The following is a 13,927-nucleotide window of genomic DNA, read 5'->3' as shown; positions in this document are numbered from 1 at the left end:
GGCTCACAGACCCGAATATTACCCCAGACCCGAGAAGGCTGCCACCAGACCCGGAATTAAGCTCCTAGACCCGACCCTGTTCGGAGTAGCCCGCGCACCGGCTGTCGTTGAAGGTATTCGGCCGGTTCCGCGACCCGACTCGGTTCCTTCGCCCGCTCCACTCGCGACTCGTGCGCCGACCTGGTTCGCACCGCTTCGCCTCCGTCGACCCGACCCGTGCCCCCGGCTTCAGTTTGACCGCCCCTGCATTAGTTGACCAGCCGGTCCAGACGGTCTGGACCGGTCCAATTGAGCTGGGTTGGCCGGTTCAACCTATTTTTTTTGGAGTTTTTGGGCCGGTTCGAGTGTTTGAAGCTAGTTCGAGAGCGTTTTTTGTACTACACACCAAATTATTATTGTAATAATTTAGTTGTTAGCTTAATTTAAGAGCAAAAACCAATCCATTTTAGAGTGTTTAATTAATTATGCATGTTGATGTATGTTTTAATTAAATTTTGAATCTTATTGTGCATATGGTATGCCATATAGATTTAAAATCCACCATAGGTAAACATGTGCATGCATTTGATATATGTTATAATTGTTATAATGTATATAGTATGCATGTTAAGTTTTTTTTTAATAATAAAGTGTTATATTTAAAGCTTGATAATCAAGTATGAATGTATGTTATAGATGTATGTTTCTAGGGTTATAATGGTTATAATTTTATTTTATAATTGTTATAACATAACTTAGACTTTAAAATCTATAACAAAGGTAAAAGTTGCATGCTCACCTAGGATTTAAATTGGTGCAATTTAAATGGCTTTTCTAAAGAAGTTAGAATAGGTCAATTACTTGTTTAAACAAAAAGTTTATTTACTTAATCGCGGGGAGATCTTGTCTAAAGGTTGGGGTGTTCTTAAGATGACGGTTTACGGAACACCTTATACCGGGAGAATTAAATTGGCCGTCTAAGTCAAATAATCACAGTTTTAAATGAGCATGCGTGAGAGATGTGGAGGTAATAAAATTTGTTTATCACCTAGACATCATAGGGTTAAATCCAAGTAATAGAGTTATACATGGGATCTATCACCTAGACTTGGGAATATATTAATTTAGCCGAAATATACTCTAAGTATTTTTTATATATATCCTAAAACGTTTATAAGAACACTTTAAGCTAAAGAGAGTAGCGTACTTTTAGCTCTATGCGTCCCTAAGAGTCCACAATCGTGAGGTCCATGCCAGGGCTTTGGGTCGTGTTAGGAGGTGGACTCCCTCCGAGAATGTTTCATGGATCAATATCAAGGTGAATAAGGGAAGTAAGTTCATAGTAAGTGGGTGAGGGGTATGTAACAACAATATCCCACGGTCTCCTTTTCATTAGGTCGCACCGTGAGATTCCTAATATGGCGTCTGCATGTCTGGCCTGGAAGCGACCTTTCCTTCAAAGGTTTGTATTAAATAGGATTCGAAACACCGCGAACTCCAAATTTGGATAGGTTCTCTTAGACCAGATTTTTCATATTGACTTTCCACTATTCGGGAGCAATGTTGAATTTGGTTTCTTGAAAATAAAAATGGAAAGGTTACACTTACAAGAATTAATAAGATGTTAGTATATTCTCGACCAAGTAACGTAACTAAAGTGCTATAAGAATAAAGAAAGTTATTTTGGGGTGCATTTAGCAAGATTGTCCTTGGTTCAAAAAGATGGAATATCGACTGCCCCTTCGATGGAGGTTACTCTAAAACTTTTGAAATATCGTTGCAAAATAAAAATAATGAAGGGTACATTATTAGTTTTTTTGTTAAACCTTGGATTGGATTTAAAAGATTAATATTTTTTTACTAAAAAGGATATCTTTATCTTTGCGGCATGAATAGCTTGATAATTCAACTCTTAGCTTCCGAGAAACTAAACGACGATAATTATTCGGCATGGAAATCAAATCTAAACACAATACTGGTAGTTGACGATTTAAGATTTGTCTTAACTGAGGAATGTCCTCAAGCCTTAGCCTCAAATACTAACCGAACTGTTCGGGAAGCATAGATTGATGGGTCAAAGCCAATGAAAAGGCCTGTGTTTACATTCTTGCCAGCATGTTTGATGTTTTGGCAAAGAAACATGAATCCTTAGCTACGACTAAAGAGACAATAGATTCATTAAGAGAAATGTTTGGGCAACCATCATGGTCCCTTAGACACGAGGCAATTAAGCACATTTACACGAAGCGGATGAAGGAGGGGACCTTTGTTAGAGAACATGTTCTGGACATGATGATGTACTTCAATATCGCTGAAGTAAATGGTGGACCCATTGATGAGGCTAATCAGGTTAGTTTTATCTTACAATCTCTTTCGAAGAGTTTTATACCTTTCGAGACAAATGCGTCTTTAAATAAGATAGAATTTAACCTCACTATCCTTCTCAACGAGCTCCAGCGATTCCAAAACCCTACTTTAGGTAAGGGGAAGGAAGTGGAAGCAAATGTTGCTACTACTAAGAAAAAGTTTTTAAGAGGATCGTCCTCTAAAGACAAAGCTGGACCCTCTAAAGCTCAAATGAAAAAGAAAGGAAAAGGGCAGGCTCCCAAGATAAAGAAGGGAAAAAAGGATACGGATAAAGGAAAATGTTTCCACTGTAACCAAAACAGACATTGGAAGAGAAATTGTCCGAAGTACCTTACAGAGAAGAAAGCTGAGAAAACGGCACAAGGTAAATATGATTTACTGGTCGTTGAAACATGTTTAGTGTAATATGATACTTCAACCTGGATACTAGATTCAGGAGCCACTAATCATATTTGTTTCTCGTTTCAGGAAACTAGTTCTTGGAAAAAGCTTGAAGAAGGTGTGATAACTCTCAAAGTTGGAACAGGAGAGGTTGTCTTAGCTGAAGCAGTGGGAGATTTGAAGTTGTTTTTTGAAGATAGATATCTAGTACTTAAAAATGTTTTGTATGCACCTTTTATAAAGAGGAATTTGATAGCTATCACTTGTATTATAGAACAATTATATACAATATCTTTTAATATAAATGAAGCGTTCATTTTTTGTAAAGGTATTCAAATTTGTCCTACTACAATTGAAGACAACTTATATAAGTTAAGACCAACTATAGCATTTTTTAAAAAAATACTGAAATGTTTAGAACACTAGAAACTCATAATAAAAAACAAAAGGTTTCTTCCAACGCCTATCTATGGCACCTTAGACTTGGTCACATAAATCTCAATAGCATTGGGAGATTGGTCAAAAGTGGACTTTTAAATCAGTTAGAAGATAACTCTTTACCTCCACGTGAATCATGTCTTGAAGGAAAGATAACCAAGAGATCTTTTACTGGAAAAGGTCTAAGAGCTGAAGTACCCTTAGAGCTCGTACATTCGGACCTTTATGGACCAATGAATGTCAAGGCTCGAGGTGGGTATGAATATTTCATCAGTTTTATTGCTGATTATTCAAGGTATGGTCATGTTTACCTGATTCATCACAAGTCTGATTCTCTTGAAAAGTTCAAAGAATATAAGGCTGAAGTTGAGAATGAATTAGGTAAAACAATAAAGACACTTCGATCAGATCGAGGTGGAGAGTATATGAACATACGATTCCAAGACTATTTGATAGAAAACGAGATCCAGTCACAACTCTTTGCACCTAGTATGCCTCAGCATAACGGTGTATTAGAAAGAAGAAATCGAACCTTATTAGATATGGTTCGCTCTATGATGAGCTATGCTCAATTGCCTGATTCCTTTTGGGGATATGCACTTGAATCTGTTGTCCATATTTTGAACAACGTTCCCTCTAAAAGTGTTTCAGAAACACCTTATGAGCTATAGAAAGGGCATAAAAGTAGTTTACATCATTTTAGAATTTGGGGTTGCCCAGCACATGTGTTGGTACAAAATCCTAAGAAATTGGAACATCGTTCAAAGTTATGCCTATTTGTAGGTTATCCAAAGGAAACAAGGGGTAGTCTGTTTTATCATCCTTAAGAAAACAAAGTATTTGTATCAACAAATGCCACATTCCTAGAGGAAGACCACATTAGAAATCATCAACCAAGCAGTAAAATAATGTTGAAAGAAATTTCAAAAGATGCTACAGATAGAGCTAGTTCATCTACCAAAGTAGTAGATAAAACTAGTACATCTGATCAGTCACATCATTCTCAAGAGTTGAGAATGCCTCGACGTAGTGGGAGGGTTGTTCATCAGCCTGGCCTTTACATGGGTTTAACAGAAACACAAGTCGTCACACCTGATGACGGCATAGAGGATCCATCGACCTATAATCAGGCGATGAAAGATGTGGACCGTGATTAATGGGTCAAAGCCATGGACCTCGAAATGGAGTCTATGTACTTCAATTCTGTCTGGAAACTTATAGATCAACCAAATGATGTAAAACCAATTGGTTGTAAGTGGATCTACAAGAGAAAACAAGACCAAGCCGGTAAAGTACAGACTTTTAAGGCTCAACTTATGGCAGAGGGTTATACCCAGAGAGAGGGAGTGGACTATGAAGAAACTTTCTCTCCCGTTGCCATGCTTAAGTCGATTAGAATACTCTTATCCATTGCTACCTTTTATGACTATGAAATTTGGTAGATGGATGTCAAGACAACCTTTCTAAATGGCGATCTTGAAGATAGTATCTATATGGCTCAACCAGAAAGGTTTATTGCACAGGGTCAAGAACAAATGCTTTGTAAGCTTAAAAAATCCATTTATGGGTTGAAACAAGCTTATAGATCTTGGAAGATAAGGTTTGATACTACGATCAAATCTTATGGCTTTGAACAGAATGACGAGCCTTGTGTTTACAAAAAGATCGTCAATTCTACTATAGCGTTCTTAGTTTTATATGTCGATGATATTCTACTCATTGGGAATGATGTAGGATATCTTACTGACGTCAAACAATGGCTAGATACACAATTCCAAATGAAAGATTTAGGAAATGCGCAGTATATTCTTGGGATCCAAATTGTTCGGAATCGCAAGAATAGGACACTAGCCATGTCTCAAGCATCTTATATAGACAAAATGTTGTTTAGATATAAAATGCAGAATTCCAAAAAGGGCTTGTTGCCTTTCAGACATGGAATTCATCTGTCGAAAGAACAATGTCCTAAGACACCTCAAGAAGTTGAGGATATGAGAAATATTCCCTATGCCTCCGCAGTTGGATGCCTGATGTATGCAATGTTATGTACTAGACCTGACATATGCTACTCAGTAGGGATCGTCAGTAGATACCAGTCTAATCCTGGACGTGATCATTGGACTGCCGTTAAGAACATCTTAAAGTATCTCAGGAGAACTAGGGACTACATGCTCGTGTATAGTACTAAGGATCTGATCCCTACTGGATACACTGACTCTGATTTCCAAATTGATAAAGATGCTAGAAAGTCTACATTTGGATCAGTGTTCACTTTTAACGGATGAGCAGTAGTGTAAAGAAGCGTAAAACAGACCTGTATAGCTGACTCCACAATGGAAGCTGAATACGTAGCTGCTTGTGAAGCAGCAAAAAAAGCAGTATGGCTAAGGAAATTCTTGACAGATTTGAAAGTTGTTCCAAATATGCATCTACCTATCATCTTGTATTGTGACAATAGTGGTGCAGTTGCAAATTCAAAAGAACCTCGAAGCCATAAACGGGGAAAGCACATCGAACGCAGGTACCACCTTATCCGGAAAATCGTACACCATGATGACGTTGTAGTGACCCAAATACCTTCTGAGCAAAACATTACTGATCCTTTTACAAAAACCCTCACGGCTAAAGTTTTTGAGGAATAAACATATGAATACAATAAACTAGGGCATTCAACATAATCTCCCACTTGTCCTAGTTTAGAAATACCGTCAAGTTTAGAAATACCGTAGACCTAAACTCTGTAGGTGACCCTAAAAAACTTTAGTCGTGAGGGTTTTTGTAAAAGGATCGACAATGTTTTGCTCAGAAGGTATCTGGGTCACTACAACGTCACCACGGTGTACGATTTCCCGAATATGGTGGTACTTGCGTTCGATGTGCTTTTCCCATTTATGGCTTCGAGGTTCTTTTGAACTAGGACAAGTGGGAGATTATGTTGGGCGTGAATACCCTAGTTTATTGTATTCATATGTTTAAAATAATCCTAATTTAAAAAAATCAAATTAAAACTAATCTCAATAAATAATCATTTAATTATTACAAACAATAAGTAATCAATTATTATTATTGAAAATGAGTTCTTATACCAACTAAATTAAAATAATCCTAATTTATTAATTAAATATATTTAAGATATTGTTAGCTAATTAATTAATAATTTATGTAAATAAGCAACTACATTCATTTTATAAAGTTTTATTGTATAAATAAACTAAATAAAATTTATTAATAGATTATTATTTATTTATTAAAATAAATATTTATATTAATTATATTAAATTAATATTAATCAATTAATTAACTATATTCAAAATGAAATTATATAAAAAATAAAAAATAGAAGAAGATGGGAAAAAAGAGAAAACTTGGAAGGAAAAAGAAAACTCTTGTCAAACCAAATGATCCCTAAGACCACCTTAAGACCACCTGTTTTATTTTAATCCTAAAAAATTGAATAAAATAATGTAGGCTTTCGCCATTAAGACCACCTGTTTCTTCGTTTATGAAGTTTTCGCTAACTCTTAACTCTGAAATTTACATTCCTTGTGTGTTTAGACTTGTTCAATTAAGAAACCCAAACAAATACAAACTTTTCATCTAGGATTATAGTGAAACATTTCAAAGTTCACAGGTGTGATTGAAACCTAACTATTAGTTCAAAAGTATTTTTCAGATAATTAACCTATATATATATAAATAAGCACAAATTTTAAAACCAAAAAAATAAAAAAAAATTATCAAGCCTGTTCTGTTTTTGCAAAATATACAGGTAGGATTTGGCCATCCATAAAAACAAATTTCAATTATAGCATTAACAGGGTATAATTTATCTCATACCAACTCTGGAAAGGAAAGATTAAAAAATGTAACCAACATTTGGAAGAATTATTTCATTCTAGATTTAAGAGAATTATTATTATTATTATTATTTCTCAAGCCCATCTTGTAGACTGCAATCACAGAACAAAAAAGAAAAAGAAAAATCCATAGCAGAAAGAAACTTAGGAAGAATAATCACAAATTTTGCCAATTGGGTTGAAGATGTTCTCAGCTTTAGCTGTGTACAATTTACAAGAACTGAACACACAGCCCTCATTTTAAAAACCAAAAAAAAAAAAAAAAAAAAAAACGTTAGAAATGAAGTAGATTTTCTTTTCCATGTCTATTTTGTACAAATCGGGGAACCACCAAAAGCAAAGAAATTTTTAGATACAAAACCAAGATTGTGAAGTACTTACGTGGGCAGCACTGGGCTTTGGCCATGTCCCTTCTCCTCCTTGAACTAAAATTAGACACTGAACTTATATTCTAATTGCTATAGAGCTTAATACCACGGCTGAATTTCGGATCCAAAATTACAGAATCTCTTCTTTTCTTCTCTAATTTCTGGATTCAAAAGCTAACACCTTGGCTTCCATCTTTAAAAATAATCAGATTAGGAGGGCCTTCTGGAGCTTAACTGTTGAATGCCGATGGTTCTTTCTTGTCAAAGCCGAAAAAGGAGCAATTTTGAAATGCATCCAAACTGCTTGCTATCAAACGGTTCAAGCTGCTAAGGCTATCGCCTAAAATTAATTCCTCGTTATGGTACTTGTTAGTCGATGGCAAATCCAAATCCAAGGGGCCTAAAGAATCAGGCTGAGACGAAAAGAACGAACAAAAACAAAAGTTAGCTTAATTGCATGACAACAATCACAATTCCACAAAATTATGTGATTTGTTAATACCAGGAGACTTTTCGACATGGGAAGAACATACCCAATAAATATCCGCTAGTTCATCGATATCTTTTGTTTCCGAGATCTGTGGATCAGAGTGACACTCATCCATCGGGTCTCCTTGAATGTGATCCTCTGCAGGACTCTCTGATCTAGAAAAATCCTGTGTAATAATAAAATTGAACATATTTGAACTAGATCCACTTCTAAGCAATCATTTTCGTTCACTAGCAGATATTATGTTGTTTATACAAGGCATTTGTAAAATAGCTACCTCGGTCATGTGGTCGGATTCCATGGAGTTGGATCTAGCAACATGTTTGCAACCTCGTAAAGAAGAGAATGTGAATGAACTAGGAACATCTTGAAGGATAACTGGATTCTTTTGAAATGAGAAGGCGTCACATGTCTCTTCAGCATCCCATATGGAGGATGCATGAGATGCTAAAGTCGGTTGAGAAACTGTCTTGTCTTGCTGTCTGGATATATGAGCAGCAATTGCAGCATCAAATGAATCACAGCTGAATGGGATCTGCTGAAGACATTGGGTGCCTTCAGCAAGAGGTGCGTCAAGGCAGTTGGCATCCACATCCTGAGAAACTCCTGAAAGTAGGTCTCCAATACTTATATTTGTAAGGCTGTCAGCCCATTCCCCAGCTGATAAGGAAGTTCCATTGCTTAACTTCAGGTCATCCTAGTTATACAAAGGATGAAACAGTCTAGTCAAAAGGAAACTACAAGTATATCATAAAAAATAAGTTCGATGCAATGGCAATAACAATTATCATGACTAAAACAAGATAAGATTAGAATTTTATAATTGAACATCAATAGCACTAGAAGGAAAACAAGACATGTATTGGGATAATCCAGTTAATAAATTCTCTAGAATTTTGCTAATGCTGGAACATAAATTTCAAAGAGAATATTCCAGTATGTCCAATTCTAAAATCGTTCATGGGAGGATACCTTAACAGTATATTATGGAAAATAAGTTTGATGCCATGCCACGGAAATAAAAGGTATCGAGACTACAGCAAGAATATAAGAATATACTTTTATGAGAGCATCAATAGCAATAGAAAGAAAACAAGACTTGCACTGGCCTGTTCCAGTTGATAAGCTGGACGTAAATTTAATATATATATTTCAGTTTGTCCAATTCTAGAACCATTCGTGGGAGGAAACACCATACTTCACAGTTTAAAGCTATAGACAATGAGATAAAAATATAATATGGAAATTCGGTCACGGTTAATTAAAAAACAAATCAGATTATCAACTACGTGAAAATGGAAGTACTCAAGTGTACAAAGATGGAGAGACAAGTGCAGATGGAGAGAATAAATGAGCATCCATAAGCTAATGGCAGAAATAATGTAAGAGATTAATAGAATATTCATCTGCAGAGTGAATCCATTGCTCCAAAAGACCCGCTAGATGGAGATTAGCAGGGAAGCAAATTTCATTGTCAAGCAATGAAGTACATGAAAGGCAGTTAATTATTAAAAGAGAAACCATGTTTTTTTTTTTAAAAAAAAAAGTAATAATGAGAAATCATGTTTTTATTGAGAAAAAAAAAAGGAAAGGATATAAGGTGAATACTGAAAAACAACCCAAGAAGGAGGCAAACGAAAGTAATACGAGTAATGCAGCTAATTATTTATTAGTGAATTAGGAATATAATCATCAATGAGATAAGTACAAAGCAGGATAATATTTGAAATCAGAACCATTTATAGTTAGAGAGAAGAAAAATACCACATCATCAGATCGTTGGATGATAGTTCTATCAGCAGCAGTCTTTTTATCCCATGACATGTTTAATACAGGATCAGAGGACCTCGGAAGATCATCATTTGGACGTGCAGATATGCACCTCTCTGTCTCACAGGGTGCAGTCGGAGTTGACATACTCCTACTCAATGTACCCACTTCATCCTTATTGAAGTCCACAGGTTGAGCATCAATTGATGCTGCATCTACAATTCTTCCCTCAATATCCCTGGCATCCATAATATGATCATCTTGAATGCAATATGCTGGCACAGACATCTGCAATTCAACAGACCCATGTTCTGCATTGGAACACCAACCATACCTTCAAAAATATTTCAGGTCAGTTATGTTGTTACTTGTTTATCTTTTTAAGTAGAACTCCAAAAAGGAAAAAATAAATAAACCTTAAACGAAAAACTTGGGGCCTTCCAATTGTTGCATAGACATCACCGGCACTCTCAAAGGAGTCTTGTGTCCATCTCTGACAACCCACCAGGCTTTTTCTCTGGATACTGTAAGGAAAAAGCATAAGCTCTCCATGAGCAGCACTTGAATTACCCCATTTCCGACTTAGATGCTCTAAAACTGATGAAATTTTCTTGCGAGTACTGAGAGTAAGCTCCAAATGTGGATTGTGTTTATCCTGAACAAAAGAGGACCCCAACATTGTAGTAATGTCAAAATGCTTAACATATAAATTGATTGACGCAATATCTATGAGTCTCACCGATTCCAAGGCTCTACGAGTCCCATCATCAACTGGGAATAGCTGAAGCTTCAGCTTTATAGAAGCAACATCAATCAAAGAGTTTGTCTGAAGAGGAGGCAACAGTAGCAAGGGGCTCCCAGCAGGATCGGTATTCTTTTTCCCTGGAAAAGGTTTGAGTGCAATCAGTCATAATGGTGAAGAAATTTAACACATTTTCCTTCATCCTTTAACATAGGGTTAGATTTAGCATACTACCTTTCATATAAAGTTTATAACAAATTTAAAAGAAATTTAAAAGTAGATGGCTTACACTTACCAAAAGTATTTTGATCACGTAAAACATCTTTATTAGTGACAGTGCGCTCTAAATGCTCAGCAGCATCAGCAACCAAAGAAACACCTGCTATTGCAGCTTTTTCCCATTTTTTATATGCAGCCGATGATACACCTCCTTCTAAAAGTACAAATATTCAACGGATTAATATTTCTTGCTTAACATTGATTGTGCAACCCCAAATACATAGCAACTTCAACATCTTTTTTCATTTTTGACGAAATCTTATTTGATGAAATACATAACGTCTTATTTTCATCTTAGAAAAGGAGAAATTTAATAGAGAAATTATTAATTTACTCAAACTTCAAGAATAACCCAACATAACCCTCTCGGAGAAGAGCTCGCACCTGATTTTCTTCTCTGCCTTGATGGTTTGAGAACTGTGGGATATCCACCATTGTTTCCACGGTTAATACCAACATTCACATTGCGTCTTGACGTGGTTTTCCTGGGGCCCAATTTTGGAATGTTTTGAGTGTCAACTAAAACTAATTTAACTGCACGCCCATCATGCCCTAAAGCTTTATTCTGATTTGAGACAGCATTAGGCATAGGTGGAGGGCAGTTTTCTCCCTGCAATGGACGTTTTCTTACATTCTTCTTCCGATCTTTCAAAAGTTGATGCTCCTTCATGTAAAAGTGAGTTGGTCAGTCCAGCAGCACATGAAGAAGAAGAGTTTCAATTTTCAAAGAAAGAAAGGCATCAAAGGATGGGATGGTCTAGATAGTTCTGACTAACCAAGGCTTCAACAAAAATCTTGAAACGTCGTGGTTTCAGGTGAAGTTTTGAAGCTTTGCAACTATATTTTTCCAGTAATGACCACCTGTCGGAAAAGCCAAATAATGTGAGAGAAAAATAAAAAAATCCATTTTATACTAGTTTCTCAAAATAGAAAGCTTCTTATATTATATGTCAAGTAGTTAAACTGAACAACAAAAATTATAATAACTCATTAAATTAGTACAGAAATAAAAAATTTCCTCAAATTATAGTAAATTAATAACTCATTAGCATCTTTATGTATCTCACACACTCAAGATACATAAAGGCCAACATTCCCAACAATGATGTCAAATTGCATTGTAGCAGAATCCAAATTAATTTTAATAATTCTTCACACATATGCCCAGCAATCAATCAAATGAAAATAACCACTAACATTTGGAAAGCATGTGTAAGTTTGAAGGAACGGTGACAGCATAATTAGTAGTAATAATTACCATCGAAGCATTGCAGCATTAGTATCCTTGGAGTTTTTAGCATCCAGACATAACCCCGGAGCCAACAGCTTATTCATACGCCTTACTAGACGGTAATAATAATGTCTGACCTGTATGCAAAAAAATTATACACATATAAGAAGGGAGTAGCGTACAAATCCACGGATTAACTTTCCAACAGAAGACCATCTATAACAAGCACCTGGTCTTTGTTTTTGCTTTGGACATGACAAGTGATCTTTTCGAAATTCTGCACAGAAAGCACGATGCAGTCAGGAGGCATCCATATTAACAAATATGCAAAGTGGCCAGCTACATACCTTGCCAACTTGCCGTAATGCAGTGAAGAAACTTTCCTCCTCTTCCCGTGTCCAAGCAGCCCATTGTCGAGTAGGCCTTTTGGCTGCATCAACCAATAAGAATGAATTAGAGGCAGAAAATTTGTCAGGTGAAGAATGTAAAAAAAATGACAATAAAATACCAGGCAGGGGTTCTATGACATGATCAGGAGTTGATGCTGCAATGCCTTGATCTCCAACATGAGCAATTATTGTCTCAGAATCAAGATGTGTCTCAGAGTTGGAGGGGACAATTAAATCTGTCTGCATTTTATATTTTTTAAAGAACTATTTACGCTTGTCCTTCATTGACTTCCAAATGATGCTATTAAGCATCAGAAACCAACTGCAACAATGGTGATCATTTCAAAGTCAAAGAGAAATCCAAGATCTTCTCATAGAATTTTTTTTAAAAGAGATAAATCATATGAGAAAGAGTAGCAGTTGTAAACAGAATGTCTTTATCCAATCGAATCATGTATAGCATCAGAAGAAACACGAGAAAATGTTAACAATGGTAGAGCTTTACACAGGGCTTCACATACTCCCAATAATTACGTAGTAAAAGTAGAACATAAAGAGTAGTTTCTTGTGTCCAGCAATTCATAGATCATGAAGTATATAACTACGACATTACAATTCACGATTACTCATATATAGACTTGTAAACATCCCTATTTATCCAAAATCCTGTAGCACAAAAATGCTAACAAAACCTAATTGCAGCAATTCAATCAAAGCCCTACCCCATATAAACTTATAGCTCACAAACAAAAATAGAGGAAGTAACCAAACTTCGGAATAGAAATTCATCACTGTCAGGCGGCTGAAAATTCCCAACTAATTCAAATCGTTTAACCCTAAATTAAATCCGCAGAGCGATCGCTCACCAAAACCTTACATGAAACAACTAATTAACCGAATTACATTAAAATTCCTTAAATCCAAATCACAAGCAGAAAATCGAAAACAAAGATTCTAATAATCCCTACTCCATTTAGGTCACCAGAGACAATTTAGGGTTTCGAACAGCATCCATGGTCAACTGAAAAAATCTTCACAAAATCAACAAGCGAATCAAATACGTACACTACACTGACAATACCTTAGACGGATTCAAGAAATCGAACAATCTGTAACGCTGAAAGTTTCGAATATTATACGAAAACGATGAAAACCGGAGAAGATTTTCCGACAGCCGTCTACAGTAGAGGAATGAGAAAGAAGAAAAGAAAAAAAAAAAATAATAATAATAATAATTTTACTTTGTGAAAAGTGAAGGGGGAAAACAAATTGAAAAAAAAAAGTGTAATTCCTCAAAATGCTAAAAAGAAAAAAATATATACGAATTTGTTGGGAAGGATCTGACCTAAACATTTACTTCCCCTCCATTATTTTATAAGGCCTTTTATATTTTGTTACAATAGAAAATATATAAAATATATTACTTAACCTTATGATTAAAAAATATATAATTTTTCTAATTAAATATAAAATAATTGATATAAAGACAATTTAACATGGCACATTGTGGTTAAAGTTTCTGAAAATAGATCTAGACTTATAAAAAGCTCATTTTTCTTATTTTTATTTTCCCTCCGGGGGTTTCAATATTCGATTGAGTTATATTCTCATCGAGAAATAGATGATTAATGAATAA

The 13,927-nt window shown here is 35.5% G+C and overlaps 1 protein-coding gene across 3 annotated transcripts; it reads right to left on the bottom strand.

Annotated features, from left to right (window-relative positions):
* Window positions 1–7,166: 7,166 nt before the first annotated feature.
* LOC120091701 (TSL-kinase interacting protein 1) lies at window positions 7,167–13,653 on the bottom strand. 3 transcript variants are annotated; one of them, XM_039049812.1, is made up of 14 exons: window positions 13,637–13,653; window positions 12,411–12,613; window positions 12,250–12,332; window positions 12,132–12,179; window positions 11,930–12,039; window positions 11,448–11,532; window positions 11,056–11,335; window positions 10,688–10,825; window positions 10,390–10,532; window positions 10,067–10,305; window positions 9,645–9,984; window positions 8,158–8,577; window positions 7,924–8,046; window positions 7,167–7,803 (listed from the first exon to the last, which is right to left on the bottom strand). In XM_039049812.1, the coding sequence occupies exons 2-14, from the start codon at window positions 12,535–12,537 to the stop codon at window positions 7,621–7,623; spliced, it is 2,319 nt and encodes a 772-aa protein (XP_038905740.1). In that variant the 5' UTR covers window positions 12,538–12,613; window positions 13,637–13,653; the 3' UTR covers window positions 7,167–7,620. The 3 variants fall into 3 exon arrangements, with proteins under 3 accessions (XP_038905740.1, XP_038905741.1, XP_038905739.1); XM_039049813.1 differs by lacking the exon at window positions 13,637–13,653 and adding an exon at window positions 13,373–13,611 and having other exon boundaries at window positions 10,688–10,822; XM_039049811.1 differs by lacking the exon at window positions 13,637–13,653 and adding an exon at window positions 13,373–13,610.
* Window positions 13,654–13,927: the final 274 nt, after the last annotated feature.

Source organism: Benincasa hispida, chromosome 11 (genome assembly GCF_009727055.1).
Source record: "Benincasa hispida cultivar B227 chromosome 11, ASM972705v1, whole genome shotgun sequence".
Taxonomy (NCBI): domain Eukaryota; kingdom Viridiplantae; phylum Streptophyta; class Magnoliopsida; order Cucurbitales; family Cucurbitaceae; genus Benincasa; species Benincasa hispida.
Note: the sequence above shows the minus strand (reverse complement) of the source record. Positions and strands in the feature narration are given on the sequence as shown.

Excerpts from the sequence above, each read along its gene's own strand:
- LOC120091701 (XM_039049812.1), bottom strand. The coding sequence starts at position 12,537 with ATGCAGACAGATTTAATTGTCCCCTCCAACTCTGAGACACATCTTGAT. Across the intron at positions 10,826-11,055 it reads AAGGCAGAGAAGAAAATCAG|AAGGAGGTGTATCATCGGCT; the intron begins GTGCGAGCTCTT and ends TTGTACTTTTAG. Across the intron at positions 10,533-10,687 it reads ACGTGATCAAAATACTTTTG|GGAAAAAGAATACCGATCCT; the intron begins GTAAGTGTAAGC and ends AACCTTTTCCAG.